Raw genomic sequence first — 16,097 nt, forward strand, 5'->3', positions numbered from 1 at the left:
ATAACATTCTGCAATTATTTCAATTAGATGCAGTCAGCCTTTGGAGAAAGCTATTTGTTTCATTTCAGTAAATGAAGAAAGCAGTTGCTGTTTTCCATTCCCTGGTGTTTACTGCCCAGAACTAGGACTCACAACTGGTGTGTGTACAGCACATAAACAGTTTTCTAGCTGGATCACGTTAGAATTCATGGTAAAGGGCAAGCAATTGAACTCGCCTTGCAAGATTTCATTTGGCTAACTGACTCTTCTGCTTTGGAATGAGATGTCACCTTGTTTGGGGGTATTCGTTACCATTTTAAAGTGTATTATGAAAGGTAGAGTCAATAAGAGTTCCTAATTAGCAGAATCTGCTTAGCACAAGTGCATAACATTAGAGGATTTTTTCCATCAGACTGCAGCTGTTACCTAGGCAGAGAGGAGGAATTCCACCTAACCACAAAGAATAAGATAGACAAATAGCTGCGCTATCTTAAGAACGGGTCGGGTATGTCTCCTCGCAGCGATTTCGCTCCATAATTGCAATCCACATTAAATGCAGCAAATGTTACCATCCTGCCCACTCAGTTTCCACCTCTACTTTTGTTTCAAGCGGGGAGGGAGATAGAAAAGAGAAGGGGGAGAGGAGGGGGGGGGGAGAGTCCTTTCTTTCTTTTCTTCTCTTCTCTCCTTCCCCACTCCGCTCTCCCATCCGCGGTACCCAGCGGCTCCAGGCGAGGGGCCCGCGATGCCCCGTCCCGGCCGCGCCTCGGGCTGCACTTGTAGCTGCCGCGGCCGCCCATGGCAGCCCCGCGGCCCCGCCGGCCCGGGGGGCTCCTCCCGGCCCGCCGACCCCGCCTGAGCCCCGCGGGGGCGCAGCCCGGCGCCTCCCCGGCAGCGGCACCGGCGGCGCGGCGCCTCCGGCCGTGCGGGAGAGGCGGCGGCGGCGGCGATGCGCCGGGATTGCTCCCCCGGAGCGGCGTCTCCCTGCCCGCCGAAGCAGCGCTCGGGCGCTCGGTGCGTTGCGTGTGTGTGTGTTGTGTGTGTGTGTGCGAGTGTGTGCGAGTGTGCGGGTGTGCGTGTGGCGAAGGGGAGGGGGCTCTCTGCGTGCAGGGGGTGGGCGAGAGCAGTGCGATGGGAGCGGGCGCCCGTGTGCAGAGGGATCCTCTCCCCGCATGTGTGCGGGGGACCGCGGTGCCGGGGCAGGGCTCAGCCAGGCGCCTGCTGCTGCTGCTGCTGCTGCTGCTGCATGCGGCGGAGCCCGCGGGGTTACCGCAGCGCCGGGCATCCCCTCGCCCCGCGCGGCCGGGGGTGCTCGCCCCGGCGGCCGCCCCTCTGCCCCCGCGGAGCCGCCGGAGCCGAGAGCGAGCGGGGAGAGCGGCGGAGCTCAGCCGAGCGCGGCCGCGGCCACCCCGGGCGCCGAGGTAGGGACGGTGCCGGGCTGTCCGCCGGGAGCATCGCCGGGGGCGGCGGGCGCCCCGCCGGGCGTGTGAGTGCGGGCGGGGGTGGGGGCACGGCGGGGCCGCGTGTGCGTTGGCGTTTTGATTTCTTCTAATTATTACCAAGGCTTTGTTTTCATTGCTGTAATAATTACTGATGGTGTTTTAAAGGGGAGTGGGGGGTGGGGGGGGGAGTTGTCACACGAGGAGGCGACAGTGGCTTCCTGCCGGAGCCTCTCTGCCATCGCGCTCGCCGCTCTCCGCAGCCGCCCAGAGCCCCGGCCAGCGGCACCAGGCGCAGCTCTGCCCTTTCCCATCTTTCCCGGGCGAGCGGAGGGACCGGGGTCGGGGCGGCCCGGAGGAGCCGGTGGCGGTGTGGGAGGGACGGGGGGAGCAGGATCTGCGCAGTGGGGCTGGAGAAGGGGGTGTGTGGATGCGCTGCGGGCTGGACTTCGCGAAGGTATCGGGGCGGCGGGCTTGGGAGGAGGTTGGAGCGTTTGGCGGCGGGGACCACGGTCGTGCCCTGTAGCGAAGGGAGGGTGGAAGGGATGCGGGACTGCACCGCCGCGCTGTGCCCGCTCCCGGCTGGCATGTGCGCTCCTGTGTGCGCGCCCTGTCCCTCCTGCCCTCCCCCGCCGGGAGGCAGAGGGCGACGGGGCGCCCACGGCAGAGGGGACCCGGCACCAGCCGAGCCGGTTGCGGCAAAAAATTGCGGTATTACCGGCACTGCTGGCCGGGCTCGCCGCCCCGCGCAGCGCCCGCAGTGTGCCCGCTCGGCACCGGCCGGGGCCCCGCGGCTGAAGAAGAAGACGGGACTCGAGCGTGGGCGAGGCAGGGATACGGGAGGACGGCGCCCGGCAATGGGAGGGAGATGGAGCGGTGGGGCTGCGGGGCCATCGGGCTGCCCCTGGGGGCGCGCTCCCCGCGGCCAGGGTCGGGAGCCTGCGGGGATGAGCAGCGGCTGCTGCGCTCCCCCTTCTCCCTATGCTCCCCCTTCTCCCCGTGCTCCCGCTCCTCGGCCTCTTTGACCCCTTCAGTCATCCCTTCCTCTTATCCTTCCTTGCCTCCTCGGAGCTTTCCTTCTCCCTCTTGTCCTTCTGTCCTGCGTTGTTTCCTCATCCCTCCTCTGCCCTCCCTTCCAGGTCCCCCGGTACATCCTCCCCTTGTGTCTCCCTCCGGTCCGGTTCTCCTCCCTCCAGCTGGCTCCTGCTTGCTTCACTTTCATCCTGCCTCTCTCCTGCCAACTCAGTGGCTTCCCACAGCAGGAAATGCAAGGGACTTTTTGGGAAATGGGGGTAATGGGAAGATGGGGGCACTGCAACATATTGATTATTGACTGATTAGTTAAAAAAAAAAAGCTACCTTCTAACTCAGAGGAAATGCTGTGGCTCCAGTTGTTCTGCATAAAAAATGGCAGCTCTGTTGGCCTGACTATATGCAAAGGGTTCTTATCAATGCAAGAATAGGAGAAAATTACATAATGTTTTAGAAAAAAGTAGTTCTCAGGTTTCAGTAGTGTCAGGCTGGTGAATTGTGACTTTGTTGTGCCCTGCAAGTCAGCGTATTATCATTCCTGGGGATGGGGCTGTGTGCTTGTGCATGCTTCTTCGTGTCTGTGTGCTTCCATTGGTCACCCAGAGATGATGTTCTTGTTTTGTGGATAGTTGTATTTCTGCAATCAGTTTACCATCTATTTATTTAAACTAGGTATGAGAAGTGACAGAAACAATGTGTGTGCATGTCTGTGTATCACTTGAGTGAATATCTTTATTATCATAGTGTATGTGTTGATGCTATAAATACATACATTGAGTACTGACATTGCTTTTGTGCCTGCACCTTTATCCTTTCTGTATTTTGCTATCCCAGCCCAGGTGTTTGGGCATGCATAACATTGGCATTTGTGTTTAATATCCCTGAAATGCACGGCAACATATGAGCAGTGCAGGATTGAAGAGAGTAAATATGCATAAAATTGGAATCTCCTTTGGTTGTTTTACTTTGTTAGTTATGCATGCTTGGCGTGTACAAGAGAGAGAAATGTATTTGACAGACCTGAGAGTTATTTGTGTTTGTCTACAGAAATTTACATTCTGTGTTTGAAATCATCCTAGCTCCCGTGTATTTGTTTGGTTGTTAAAATCTTTCATGTTATTTTAAATTCAGTGCTTGTAGTTTATCTATAATCCTTGGCAGGTACAGTAGCTCAGTGGTATACAATTTTTAGCCCAAATGATGTTTTGGAACAATGTCAACTGAAAAATGTTTTCTTTTTTTTCTTTCCTTCTTTCTTCTTTAGATTCTTTATCTTTGTTCAGGAGCCTAAGGTTGCTTGCTGATCACAAGAAGATGTTTCTGTGGCTCTTTCTGGTTCTGTCATCTCCAGTTTCTTCTACAACTGCAGATGCTGATATATCTGTGGAAATTTGCAATGTTTGCTCCTGTGTGTCAGTTGAGAATGTACTCTATGTCAACTGTGAGAAGGTTGCAGTCTACAGACCAAATCAGCTTAAACCACCATGGTCTAATTTTTACCACCTCAACTTCCAAAACAACCTGCTAATTGTTCTATATCCAAATTCCTTTCCTAATTTTACACATGCAGTGTCCTTGCAACTGGGTAATAACAAGTTGCAGAACATTGAGGGAGGGGCCTTTATGGGTCTTAGTTCATTAAAACAGTTGCACTTAAACAACAACGAATTAAAGATTCTCCGGGCTGACACTTTCCTTGGCATAGAGAACTTGGAGTATCTCCAAGCTGACTACAATTTAATCAAGTTTATTGAACGGGGAGCCTTCAATAAGCTTCACAAGCTGAAAGTCCTGATACTTAACGACAATCTGATTTCATTCCTTCCCGATAATATTTTTCGATTTGCTTCTCTAACCCACCTGGATATACGGGGGAATCGAATACAGAAGCTTCCATACATTGGAGTTCTGGAACACATCGGGCGAATCGTCGAACTGCAGCTGGAAGACAACCCCTGGAATTGTACTTGTGATTTGTTGCCTTTGAAGGCGTGGCTGGAGAACATGCCCTATAACATCTACATTGGAGAGGCGATCTGTGAGACACCCAGTGACTTGTACGGAAGGCTGCTGAAAGAAACCAATAAGCAAGAGCTGTGCTCCATGGGGACGGGGAGTGATTTTGACGTGCGCATCCTGCCTCCCTCGCAGCTGGAGCCCGGGTACAGCACACCAAACGGCCACACCACTCAAACATCAGTGCACAGATTAGTCACAAAGCCGCCCAAGACTACAAATCCTTCGAAGATCTCGGGGATAGTAGCAGGCAAAGCGTTCTCTAATCGCAACCTCAGTCAAATCGTATTTTACCAGACCAGGGTGCCTCCTTTAACTCCTTGCCCGGTCCCTTGTGTTTGCAAAACTCATCCTTCAGACTTGGGATTAAGTGTGAATTGCCAAGAAAGAAATATAGAATCCATGGCTGAACTCGTACCAAAACCTTTAAATGCCAAGAAACTGCATGTAAACGGCAATTATATTAAGGATGTGGATACTACAGATTTCACTGAGTTTGAGGGGCTGGATTTGCTACATTTAGGCAGCAATCGGATTTCAGTGATCAAAGGAGACGTTTTCCGCAACCTTACAAATTTACGGAGATTGTATCTCAATGGCAATCAGATAGAGCGTCTGAGCCCAGAAATGTTTGCTGGCCTCCACAACTTGCAGTATCTGTATTTGGAATACAATGTTATCAAAGAGATCCTAGCAGGCACCTTTGACTTAATGCCCAATTTGCAGTTGCTCTACCTGAACAACAATCTCCTCCGAAGCTTGCCAGCGTACATTTTTGCTGGTGCACCACTTGCTAGACTGAATCTGAGGAACAATCACTTCATGTATTTACCTGTAAGTGGTGTTCTTGATCAGCTAAAATCTCTTACACAAATAGATTTGGAAGGTAATCCATGGGACTGCACTTGTGATTTAGTTGCTTTAAAGCTGTGGCTTGAAAAGCTAAACGAAGATATTGTGGTGAAGGAGTTGAAATGTGAAACGCCTGTACAGTTTGCTAACATAGAACTGAAGTCTCTGAAAAATGAGATCCTCTGTCCTAAACTTTTAAACAAGCCATCTGCTCTGTTCACTAGCCCTATGCCTGCTGTTACTTTTACAACACCACCGGGACCGGTTCGGAGTCCTCCTGGTGGCCCAGTTCCATTATCCATCCTCATCTTAAGCATATTAGTTGTGCTGATTTTAACGGTGTTCGTTGCTTTTTGCCTCCTCGTTTTTGTGCTTCGGCGCAACAAAAAGCCAGCTGTAAAGCACGAAGGGATTGGGAACCAGGAGTGCAGTTCTATGCAGCTGCAGCTGAGAAAGCACGACCACAAGGCAAACAAAAAAGATGGACTGGGTGCAGAGGCCTTCATTCCTCAAACCATTGAGCAGATGAGCAAAAGTCACACCTGTGGCTTAAAGGAGTCTGAAACGGGCTTCACGTTTGCTGACCCACCAGGGCAAAAAGTCATTCTGAGAAATATTAATGACAAGGAGAAAGATTTGTTGCATGTGGATACCAGAAAAAGACTTAGCACAATTGATGAACTGGATGAGTTATTCCCTGGGAGGGATTCCAATGTATTTATTCAGAATTTTCTTGAAAGTAAAAAAGAATACAACAGCATAGGGGTGAGTGGCTTTGAAATACGTTACCCAGAGAAACTACAAGACAAAAAAACCAAGAAATCGTTAATAGGTGGTAATCATAGTAAAATTGTAGTAGAACAAAGAAAAAGTGAATATTTTGAACTAAAAGCTAAACTTCAAGGTTCACCTGACTACCTACAAGTCCTTGAAGAACAAACAGCTTTGAATAAAATATAGGTCATACAATCTTATTGCCTACAGAGGACATTTATTTAATGATGAAAGTGCCTTTTGTTGACTTTTAACTTCCAAATACTATATTATATTGGTAGGCATAGAGGCAGGTGTATCCAGGGGTGTCTGATTAACTGTAGCTGCGTATGATTTGTCGAGTAGAGGAGAATTTCCTTAATAGATTTTACTACATAAAGCTCATGCCCAGTGGAATCCTGTAGGGATACTGCAAACTCTATTGCCAAAGGGATGCTTTATACACGTTACACTGAATTTAACCTCAAGAGGCATATATGTTTTGTATCTTAAATGCAAACCATCGTCTCCTTGTGATTTGTTAGAACAAACACAAGAAACCTGGTACTGATATTTGTACCTCAGCTGGGTCCTTCATCCTGCACGTGGATTTAAGTTGGTGGAACTGGAGTAATCCTTTGATTTGTGGTGTTGTAATGGCACTGTTTAAAGCTTATCTGGAAAGTAACAAGCATGCAAAGAGAGAACATTCAATAGTATGTGTAAATTGGTTACATTTACGGGCTGCATCTTGAAACCACTGGAATTATAATGTTAAATTGTGCAAATATTTGTTTAAAATATACCATGCATTACATACCTATGGAATAAATTTGACCACTTGAAGCATACACGTCTATACAGAAAATTTAAAAAAAAAAAAAAAAGAAAGAAAATAGTTTAACCTGACTTCTGCAGTATTTGTGACATCTGAAGAAAAGATTTGATATTTATGCAGAATCTGTTCTAAGACTCATCTCCAACTAAACCTAGAGTTCCTTCTCAGTTATGTGAAACTCTTGCAACCCAACAGGTTGTCCAAAATTGTCAAAGTGCTTACTGTGTGAGCGTAGCAGAAATTATTTTTGTAATATAATTCATATTTATGAAATACTTTGTATACTAAATAGGAAAGAATATGTACTCCTTAATATGTATTTAATATGCCTGACTTGTTTTCCTGATCACACTGCATTAATCATTCAGTATAAATAAAACCAGAACAATATACCAAACAGCAACCGGGGATGTAATGTATAGCATTATCCAGAATTAAGTGATCAGATATAATAATGATAATAAAAAGAATTGTTCTGTACTATTCTTGTGAGATTAGCATATTATCTTATTTCAGATTTGTTACCAATGGTGCATTTTAAAATAGATTCATTAGTTTTTTTTAGTGTTGTGTCTCAGGCAATTATTTGCCATCAGTTTTCTTGATTTTTCAGGTCTCTACAGCTTGATATAAATAGTTTTCACTACAAGCATTTACAGGAATTCATGCTGAGGGTAACATTTTAATTGGATATGCAGAAGTTTTCTGTTCTTATTATCTCTCTGGCTGCTGTTAGTCAGCAAAACCTGATCAGAACAGTGAACAATATGGCAAATAATGTCTATTTAAAACCACAGTGTAAAATGAATATAGTGGTCTCAGTTCAGAGTATTGTGTAGCTCATACCTGGAGAGTAAAAACTTGCCTTTGTGAAAACTGAATCTGAATAGCTAGGAAAAAAAAAAGTAGGAGAATGGAAAATCCCCACTGTATCTCACTGATAGATGGTACCTTGACACGAGAATGGAGATATATTGGTAAAGCATCCCACAAAAAAATCTATGTGATGAGATTAACAAGAGCTCTTTGTCTTCATGAGCTTTGAATAAGACCCTCTTCCCTCCTTTGCTTCTAGAACCATTATCCCTCCCTACCTTTTAAAATCAGTAAGTCAGTCAGTTAAGATAGCAGGATATAAACATGAATGTTTTTCATGAATTTGAAACTAGCAAAAATTAGAGCGAGACCCAATAATAATACTGTTGAGAAGGCTGTGTCAGCTATTTCCAATATAAAACCTCTAATTTCAGGGCTTTATTACAGTGATTTGAAATTTTTATTCTGGAATGATACTTGGCAACCAGCCTGCAGTATATTTTTAACAAAATATACAAAAAAATAAAAATAAAAAAGCAAGCACTGCTTCTTTATTTAAGAGAAAGCAAACAAAACATTTCTCTACTTTTAGTAATTTTTTTATGCTCTTGTGGCTTAGAAAGAGGGTTGTTTTATTATTTTTCTCCATACTTCAAAGTATATACATGACTTCAGATAATAAAATTCTAACAGATAAATTAATGGCTGAGTTCCTTTCAAAAAGCTGTGGCTATCTGTGCAGAATAATGAACGTAATTCAGAATGTCATAGGGATTTTCAGGACACGGATACTATACACATATGCATTTCTAGCATGACAAGTTCCTGGTTGACCAGTGATGGCCAAGGTTGGAAAAGGAACATATATGAGTTTGTTGTCTGTGGATTAAGGAGTGTTCACGATGCACTGATGTGGCAGGCTCTGATGGCTCCATCAGCAGGCTGAGGATGAGGGGTCACTGTGCCTGCTCCGCACAGTGCTGCGTGGTTTGGAGGATGTGTCCAAGTTCACTGGGATTTGCCAAAGCAGGAGGGTTCTGACAGGCTCAGTGCATTGTCAGGCTGTCAGGGCCCTTTCCCTGCCTGAGAGAGATGTGTTAAAAATAGGAAAAGTAGCAAATAAGCCAATACTTCCAAGTGATGATAAAACTGATGTGCTTATGACTCATGTTGCCCTGAGTTCAAAGAACAGTGATAAATGATCATACCTTCCTCAGCTAAAAAATTGAGGGGTTTTGGTTTTGGCTTTTTTTTTGGGGGGAGTGGTGTTGTTCATTTGTTGGGTTTTTTTTCTTGGTTTTGAATTTTGTTTTGGTCTCTTTGTTATGGTGTCCTCTATTTGCTGATCTCTTATGCTGTACCATTACAGTGGGTCAGAGTTTCCTGACCACTGAGGTCCCAATCCGGTCAAGCATTTAAGCTCAACCTAAATCCTGTGCAGAGGAACTATTCATGAGCTAACAATGAAACACCTGCCCAAGAGTGGGGCTTAGATAAAGAGTTTTGTCATTGAACTTCAAACCAAGCCAGCTCAGAAACATTGTATATAATACATAGAGCCCAGGGATTCTTCTGGGGTTATGCAGTTGAGTGTAGGTTCACCAGCATCACTAAAGGTTGCACAATCTGGACCTTCCTGTAGAAATTGTTCCTAAGTGTTTGACAATATATGGTGCAATATGTAGGCATAATAGTGTGAGTGAAGAATGCAGAAGCCGGCAAAAAACACTGTATGTCTGTGAAATTGTTAACTTTGAATGGCAACCTCAATGTCAGTTTATTTTCTCCATGTTTTTGAAGCAGTGTATGTGTCTGCACAGCAGTTTTAGTGTAATGTCCATTCAAATCTCTGGTCAGTCTTTCTGAGAAGGTGACTCTTGGGATGTGGCTTAACAAGGTCTGTCTGTTCATTATCTTGGTTTGAGTGGCCATGCTTGTAAAATGGCTGTTAAGACCCATAGACATAAACTAAATCAGTGAAGGTGTTAACATAATCTGTCGTCTCCACTGTATTATAAAGAAGTTTCCATCTTGAAATAAAACCAATAAAGTGTAATCGTTTTCCTTGGAACAAAAAGAAAAAAATTGTGCAATTTTATCAAAAAGCAAATACCACGGTGCAAGAACACAAGACCAGGTGATTTTATGTTTTGCATTTAGTGTTCAAGATTAAAAATAATGCAGCAATCTAGTATAAAAATCCTCTTTAAATGCTTTTTTTTTTTTTTTAAAGCCATAAATTATAAAGGCATGGCCTTGTGAGTAATGTTAACAAATGTTTCAGAATCAAGAAAAAACATCCAGAACTTGATGGTGGTATAATATCTATAATATCTTTTGCATGATTTGTATGTTGATATTGTATGAAATGAGCACAGTGAGACTTTTTTTTTTTTGGTTGCATCCAAAGAGATAGGAAGGAAATATAACAAGAATGTATTTATAATCACTCTATTTTGAAATAAAGTAAAGAAAACAAAATGTATTGGCTTTACCCTGTTTTGATCATTACTATTATAGTTTAAGATAGTTACTTATGACATCCAGCCCAATGTAAAACACAGAAAGCTGTTGTTTATTAATTTTGTTTGCCTTCATCAACATCAAAATACTAGCCAGTGTTGACTTCAAAATTTGTATGAAATATTAATAAAATTGTTTGGTACTATTGTATTTCTGAAACTAGAGTTTGTCAAGTGCCTGTAATCTCTTTTGGATCATTTGTGTATGGATGACAGAGAATCTATAAAGCAGCTAAACAGTAATATTTTCTAATCACTTCAACAATTTGTTATCATATTTTAAGAAAGTTTTTCCATCTTCTGTTGTCCAGCAAAATCTTCCTTTCCCATTGTGCAAATAATCCCTCCAAAGTCAGTGAAATTTTTTTGCATGAGTTACACAAGCAGAATTTAGTTTTGGTTGGATTCTGAGTTCTCAACACAGAATTGCTTATAGGATCACTTACATAATGCTGGGGGTATTTGTTTTGATTCTGCTCCTTTCTTATTTATCATTTCCAATTACACAGTTTCTCAGAGGAAAGAAAATTTAGTTTGTCCTTAGGAAAAACAAAAACATCAATCCATCTACTATTTCATAGTATATATAGTTTTATAACTGAAAGTTGAAAAGCTGTCTGTAGATAGTTTAACTTCCAACTTTATATTTTGTAGTAAAAATGGTTTACAAAGCCTCACAAAAATCTCCATGGCAAGGGAGAAGAGCAGGAACAGAACTCTATTATATCTAGATCAAACATTCCCTGTTGTGTAGGATTTAACGTGCATTATAATAGCAGTGAATGAGAATCAGAATGTGATATGGACTAGAAAATTGGGACTTGATATGGATTTTTTTCGCTTCCAGTTGAAGTGTAACATTAGGAGCAAACCCACAGCATTAGCTGGAAAAAGGCCTACATATATATTCCATATAATTTCTTTCTAAAGAAAATCTTGAGAACCAAGAATTAAGTAGTCATGTTTTGATAATGTGTGCACTGCTTTTCTGAATGGAGAGGAATTTGACAGTTTTCTTTTAATTTGTTTTGTCATTATTGAGTCTTTATTTCCAATTTCAGTTTACTCATCCTTATGTGTTCTGGTTGATGCTCTGTTGGAAAGTAAAAATAGGAATGTTAGTGCTCAGGGACAAACTCTTCTCAGAAATTTACCATTGTAAATCCGGACTGACTGAGCAGACTTTGGAATCAAGTCAGCCTTTTCCTAGTAAAGAAAAAAAAGCAGAAAATATTAGATGAGGAGCTGCCTATCCATCACTGAACTAAAAATAAATAATTTTTTACTTGAAATGTAATGTTTCTTTATGCTCTATTGATTTGTGTTGTAAAGCTGTTGTTACTATTTTCAAATTGCTATAGGGAGAATACAGACTAAGGGCAGTCCTGGGTCAGTTTGAAATGAGTGGAACTCTACAATGATTCAAGAACTGTGGGCATCCTGGAGATGTACTATGGGTACGAAACTATTTCAGTTTGCTGGTTTAATGCATAGACTTGGGGTAGATCTCACATAAAATACAAATGCTTTCTTAACACTACAATTTATTTTCTTCCTATAATGGAACAAAGTTACCCTGCTCTTCTTTCTCATTAAGTAAGGAGTTTATTGCACATATATTTGGTTTACTGTTAATTTTATTTGTGTTCACTGGTAATACTTGAGATAATTCATTTGTTGTCTGAAAACAGTACACTTTGAGCAGTCTGTTATTTTTAAAATACCAGTCATTGGTAACAGACTGATACTGAATTATATTGATTTTTCATTCCCTTGTCAGGAATTTTTATAGCCATTTAACACAAAATAATTCCTTAAAAGCACAAATAAAGATTAGATAAGAAAAAAAGACCTAGTTGCTACTAAATCTGAATTTTTTTATGTGTGTGTATGTGAAGGCTTAACATTCTGTAAAATAACTGTGATGGGTTACCAGTGTTACATCATTATCTATTAGGTCTTTGTTTAACCAGAAAACAGAAGGTGATCTCTATATGGTTTAGTGGTCATTTTGTAAACATACAGTAACAGAGAATATTCCTCAGTTTCCCCCATCCACCAGCATTTCATTTCTTGGTTTAATTCAATGTAATTCCCTGGAAATGTGTGTGCTGTGACCTTCCAAGACACCCTTCTACTTCATGCTCTCACTTCACCTTCCGTGAACCAGACCTTTCCAGCTGGATGTTTGTCTAGACTTCAGTTAACAGCAGTTTCCAAGGAGGCAGAGGAGGAGGATTTGTGGATTTCTAAAACCCAGCTAAAAAAAGGCAAACTGTCAGAGACCGTCCTGGATGATTCCTGAGTCATGTCAGGTGGTGTGTGATACAAACCAGAGAAGTGTAGGAAATGGTTTAAGCTTCTGTTGTGAAGACTCGGGCTGGGCTTTTGCAGCTGGACAATCCCAGCTTTCCATGACTGTAAGTTGTACAGTGTAACATAAATGTGATTCAGTCAATTGGGTCCTTTGGGCTAAATCCTGCAGGCACCTGCACCCACTTAACCCAAGCCAGGTTTTGGTGTCACTACTCACTCAAAAGTCTTGGGCAAATTATTTAGGTTAAAGCACATGTGATATGTATTTCTTAATGAGCCTGAGAGGTGGATGCATATTGGGTGCTGTTTGGGTGTGGAGGTCAGTCTGCACCCAATGTTTGTTGAGGAATTGCTTTGGTAGAGACTCTCTTCGCGTGGCACATTAGTGGTGATATCTGAATATGAGGCACTGTATGGTAAGTACATCTCAATGAGCAGAGTCACAAAGGGCAGCGTGTTTTGACAGATTTTGAGCTCTTCACTGCAAGGAACTGCAGGAAATGATGTACCATACAGCAGATTTTCTTGCTCTCTGGCAGGATTTCATAGACCCTCTGAGTCCTTCTCAGCAGGGTATTCTTCTTGTCTATACACTGCAAATAAGACTCCAGGTCACCAGTCTTGTGTATGTGCAGTCTGTGTTTGCTTATACCCAAGAATAGTTGTGTGGATATGGGTAGGAAAAGGGCAGGAGAATAATTTTTTTTTTTTTTTCATTTGTAAAGCATAATGGGCTGAATGTATTTTTTCCAGATTGAAAAAGAAAAATACAGATATTTTAAAGAATGGTCACATTGTTCATTAATGTCTGTATTTTACTAAGAGAGAGAGAAATAAAGCAGTTGGGTTTATATTTTTAGCATGCAGCTTTTCAACTTCTTCTATTCTTGGGTTAGAATATGCCCCTGGGTGCCAAGGGACTTACATGTGCAGCTCAGGGCACAATTTAGTTGCAAAGATTCATCCTAAATATCTTGCTGCCTTTTGTGTGGTAGAAATTAAATGGAAGGCTCTGAATGTTCCCTGTCTGTTTGCTTTCATGGAAGTTAGATCAGTAGGCATTCTTCAAGCTCCTGTTGAGTTGTGTCTGCAATTTGGTGAAGTTGGCAACAAGAGTGCAAATGTCATACAAGGGGTGATTTCTTTGGATGGGGTCAACACTTTGAAATAATTGGGGTTCATAGAGTTTAATTCTTAAATGTCACCATTGGTTGCACTGTTTTATACTTATGAAGATCTTTACTTCTGGGATCAGTTCAATAAATCAGTGGTTTTACAAATGTGATTGGGAGATTGGGTCCAAAAAACTTTGCTTTTAATTCTCATGGGTTTCCAAGTTGTAAATAAAGAACAACAACATCTTGAATAACCTAGATTTAAGATTTCTTTTTTGTTCAATGAAAGTGACTTTTGCCTTAACTAAGCAAAATATTCAGGAAGTCCTTTGGGAGAATTGAGTTTCTGCCAGCAAACAAGGCCCATATTTTGTAATCCTTTCTCAAGAATATAAGATGTGGAAGCTATAAGAGGTTTTATCTTTTAAGTAGCTTCCCCTGTAATTTGGAGGTTCAGCTCAGCTGTTGGAGCTGTGCCACGAGCAAGATTTTATGATTTTGCTGCAATAGGCACATAGTAACTAGAGAAGTAATGGTCAACAAAATGAGTGTGACACATTCTCTCTGTGTAGCTTTGTCAAGTAATTTATACCACTTCAGCATAAGACAGCAAAGATAGTAAGGATTATAAATTGTAAAGTGTGTTGGTAAGCATTCCTTTACATTTGTAATGTGCCTTCAAAATGAAAGCAGTATGCAAATGATGAGTATTATCAGCATACAATCCATTTCAAAAGAGGAATACCATTGTACTGTACACAGTGCTCTATTGTTCAGATTGAGAAATATCACTTAAAGTGGATAAGCTGTGTTTTCCTTTCTGTAGACTTCTCTCCTTCAACTATTAAATAGAGCTATTTACTTGTTATGGAGAATACAGCTCTGAGCCATATGCAACAAAATACATAAGCCTAAAAATGATGAGCAAATCTAACATCCAAAAAGAACATCTGCATTAGAATAATAAAATCACTCATATTTTCCAATAACATTGGCACCTCTGGCTGTTTCTGCTCTGCTGACAAGCTGTGGGGCTGAGGTGTAGACTTGGAGTCAGTTCCTATCTCCTTTCTCCACACAAGAATTCCCTTTGACATTATACATGGGTGAGGTTCATTTGCCTACTGTCTCTCAGTGGCAGGTGAGGTTGAAGCAACCACCATGTGTTCATACCTACTATGCAGGCATTTGCCATGGGCATCATGAAAAAGATGTCCCCAGAGACAACAGAAGCAGTGACCTCTGCTAAAGTGTCTTCTCCCATACCCTCTGGAGCAACCTCTGTGGAGTGTCCCAGAACATCCATGGTTTGGGTCAAGCAACAAGGTTGTAACAGGGCTCGGTGACATCCTTGTTTTGACATTGCAGGGAAGCAAAGTATCAGGAGCAGAACAGCACAGTGGCTCTGTAATCAAGAATGTAGGACTCTCCTTGACTGTCTGCTACTTCAGTATATGGGCTAGTCCACTTTGCAACAGGAAAAGCAATCTTTACTTCTGGGTCCGGTCTAAACTCTAAAGTTTGGGATCAGGCTGGAAGAACTTGTCTGACCAAATGTCATGTCCTCCACAGTACAACTAGACCAGGTTCTCTGCCAGATTTGTGGAGATGCATTTTTTTTTCCCTGTCTGTAAATAATGTACAGTCAAACTTGCATTAACATCTTTTAATGGTTCTGGAATGTACTGCACATAATGCCTGTGCACATGCAGAATTGTCATTTCCATGAGGTATTACTGAGTGTCTCTGGCAGTAGATGAGGACAACTATTTTTTACCTCAAAGCCTATTGTGGTGGCCAGACTCAGATCATTTTGCCTAATAATTATATGCTTCTGATATAATAATTTATTTATTTTCTGAATCACAACACTCTGCTTCTTGTTAACAAAGAGAGCAGGCTTTCACTTTTTTTTTTTTTTCTTTACTCATCCTTCTCTGCAGTTGAAATTATTTAAATCCATTTCCAACCCATAAAGAACAAAGAAAAAGGAAAACTCCACTTTATGCAACACACTGAAGATGGCACTGTAGTAACAACTTCACACTGTGAATGATAAGATATGCTTGTGTTTGTTGCTGGGAAATTGTGATTTTTTTATTCATTTAGCTCAGCTAACACAAAGCTAAAGGTCAGTTTAATGCAGCACCACCCAACACTGCTACTGTAATTAAAGGTGAAGATGGGTTTCTGTTACTTGAACTTATCACAAGGAGACTCCAACTCAACCCAAAACTATGTGGAATAGTTTATAGGTGATCTTCATAAAGAGAAGTTGTTTTGTTAAAAAAAACAAGGAAGGCAACAAAGGAAATCCTTTCAGTAAAGGATAGCAGTTCTCCATGTCTGTAACCTTTCCAGGCCATGGGAAGGCATGGAAACATCACAGCACACCTAATGAACCTTGAGGCAAGGCTTT

The 16,097-nt window shown here is 42.3% G+C and overlaps 1 protein-coding gene across 3 annotated transcripts; it reads left to right on the forward strand.

Annotated features, from left to right (window-relative positions):
- The first annotated feature begins 858 nt into the window (after window positions 1–858).
- SLITRK4 (SLIT and NTRK like family member 4) lies at window positions 859–13,932 on the forward strand. Of its 3 annotated transcripts, none has more exons than XM_050310463.1 (2): window positions 859–993; window positions 3,715–13,932. In XM_050310463.1, exon 2 carries the CDS (start codon window positions 3,765–3,767, stop codon window positions 6,276–6,278), a length of 2,514 nt encoding a protein of 837 aa, XP_050166420.1. In that variant the 5' UTR covers window positions 859–993; window positions 3,715–3,764; the 3' UTR covers window positions 6,279–13,932. The 3 variants fall into 3 exon arrangements, with proteins under 3 accessions (XP_050166420.1, XP_050166419.1, XP_050166421.1); XM_050310462.1 differs by lacking the exon at window positions 859–993 and adding an exon at window positions 1,253–1,400; XM_050310464.1 differs by lacking the exon at window positions 859–993 and adding an exon at window positions 1,859–1,875.
- Window positions 13,933–16,097: the final 2,165 nt, after the last annotated feature.

This window comes from Myiozetetes cayanensis, unplaced genomic scaffold (genome assembly GCF_022539395.1).
Source record: "Myiozetetes cayanensis isolate MyiCay16 unplaced genomic scaffold, myiCay2020 scf15, whole genome shotgun sequence".
Classification (NCBI taxonomy): Eukaryota; Metazoa; Chordata; class Aves; order Passeriformes; family Tyrannidae; genus Myiozetetes; species Myiozetetes cayanensis.

Coding starts and splice junctions, on each gene's coding strand:
- SLITRK4 (XM_050310463.1), top strand. CDS start 3,765: ATGTTTCTGTGGCTCTTTCTGGTTCTGTCATCTCCAGTTTCTTCTACA.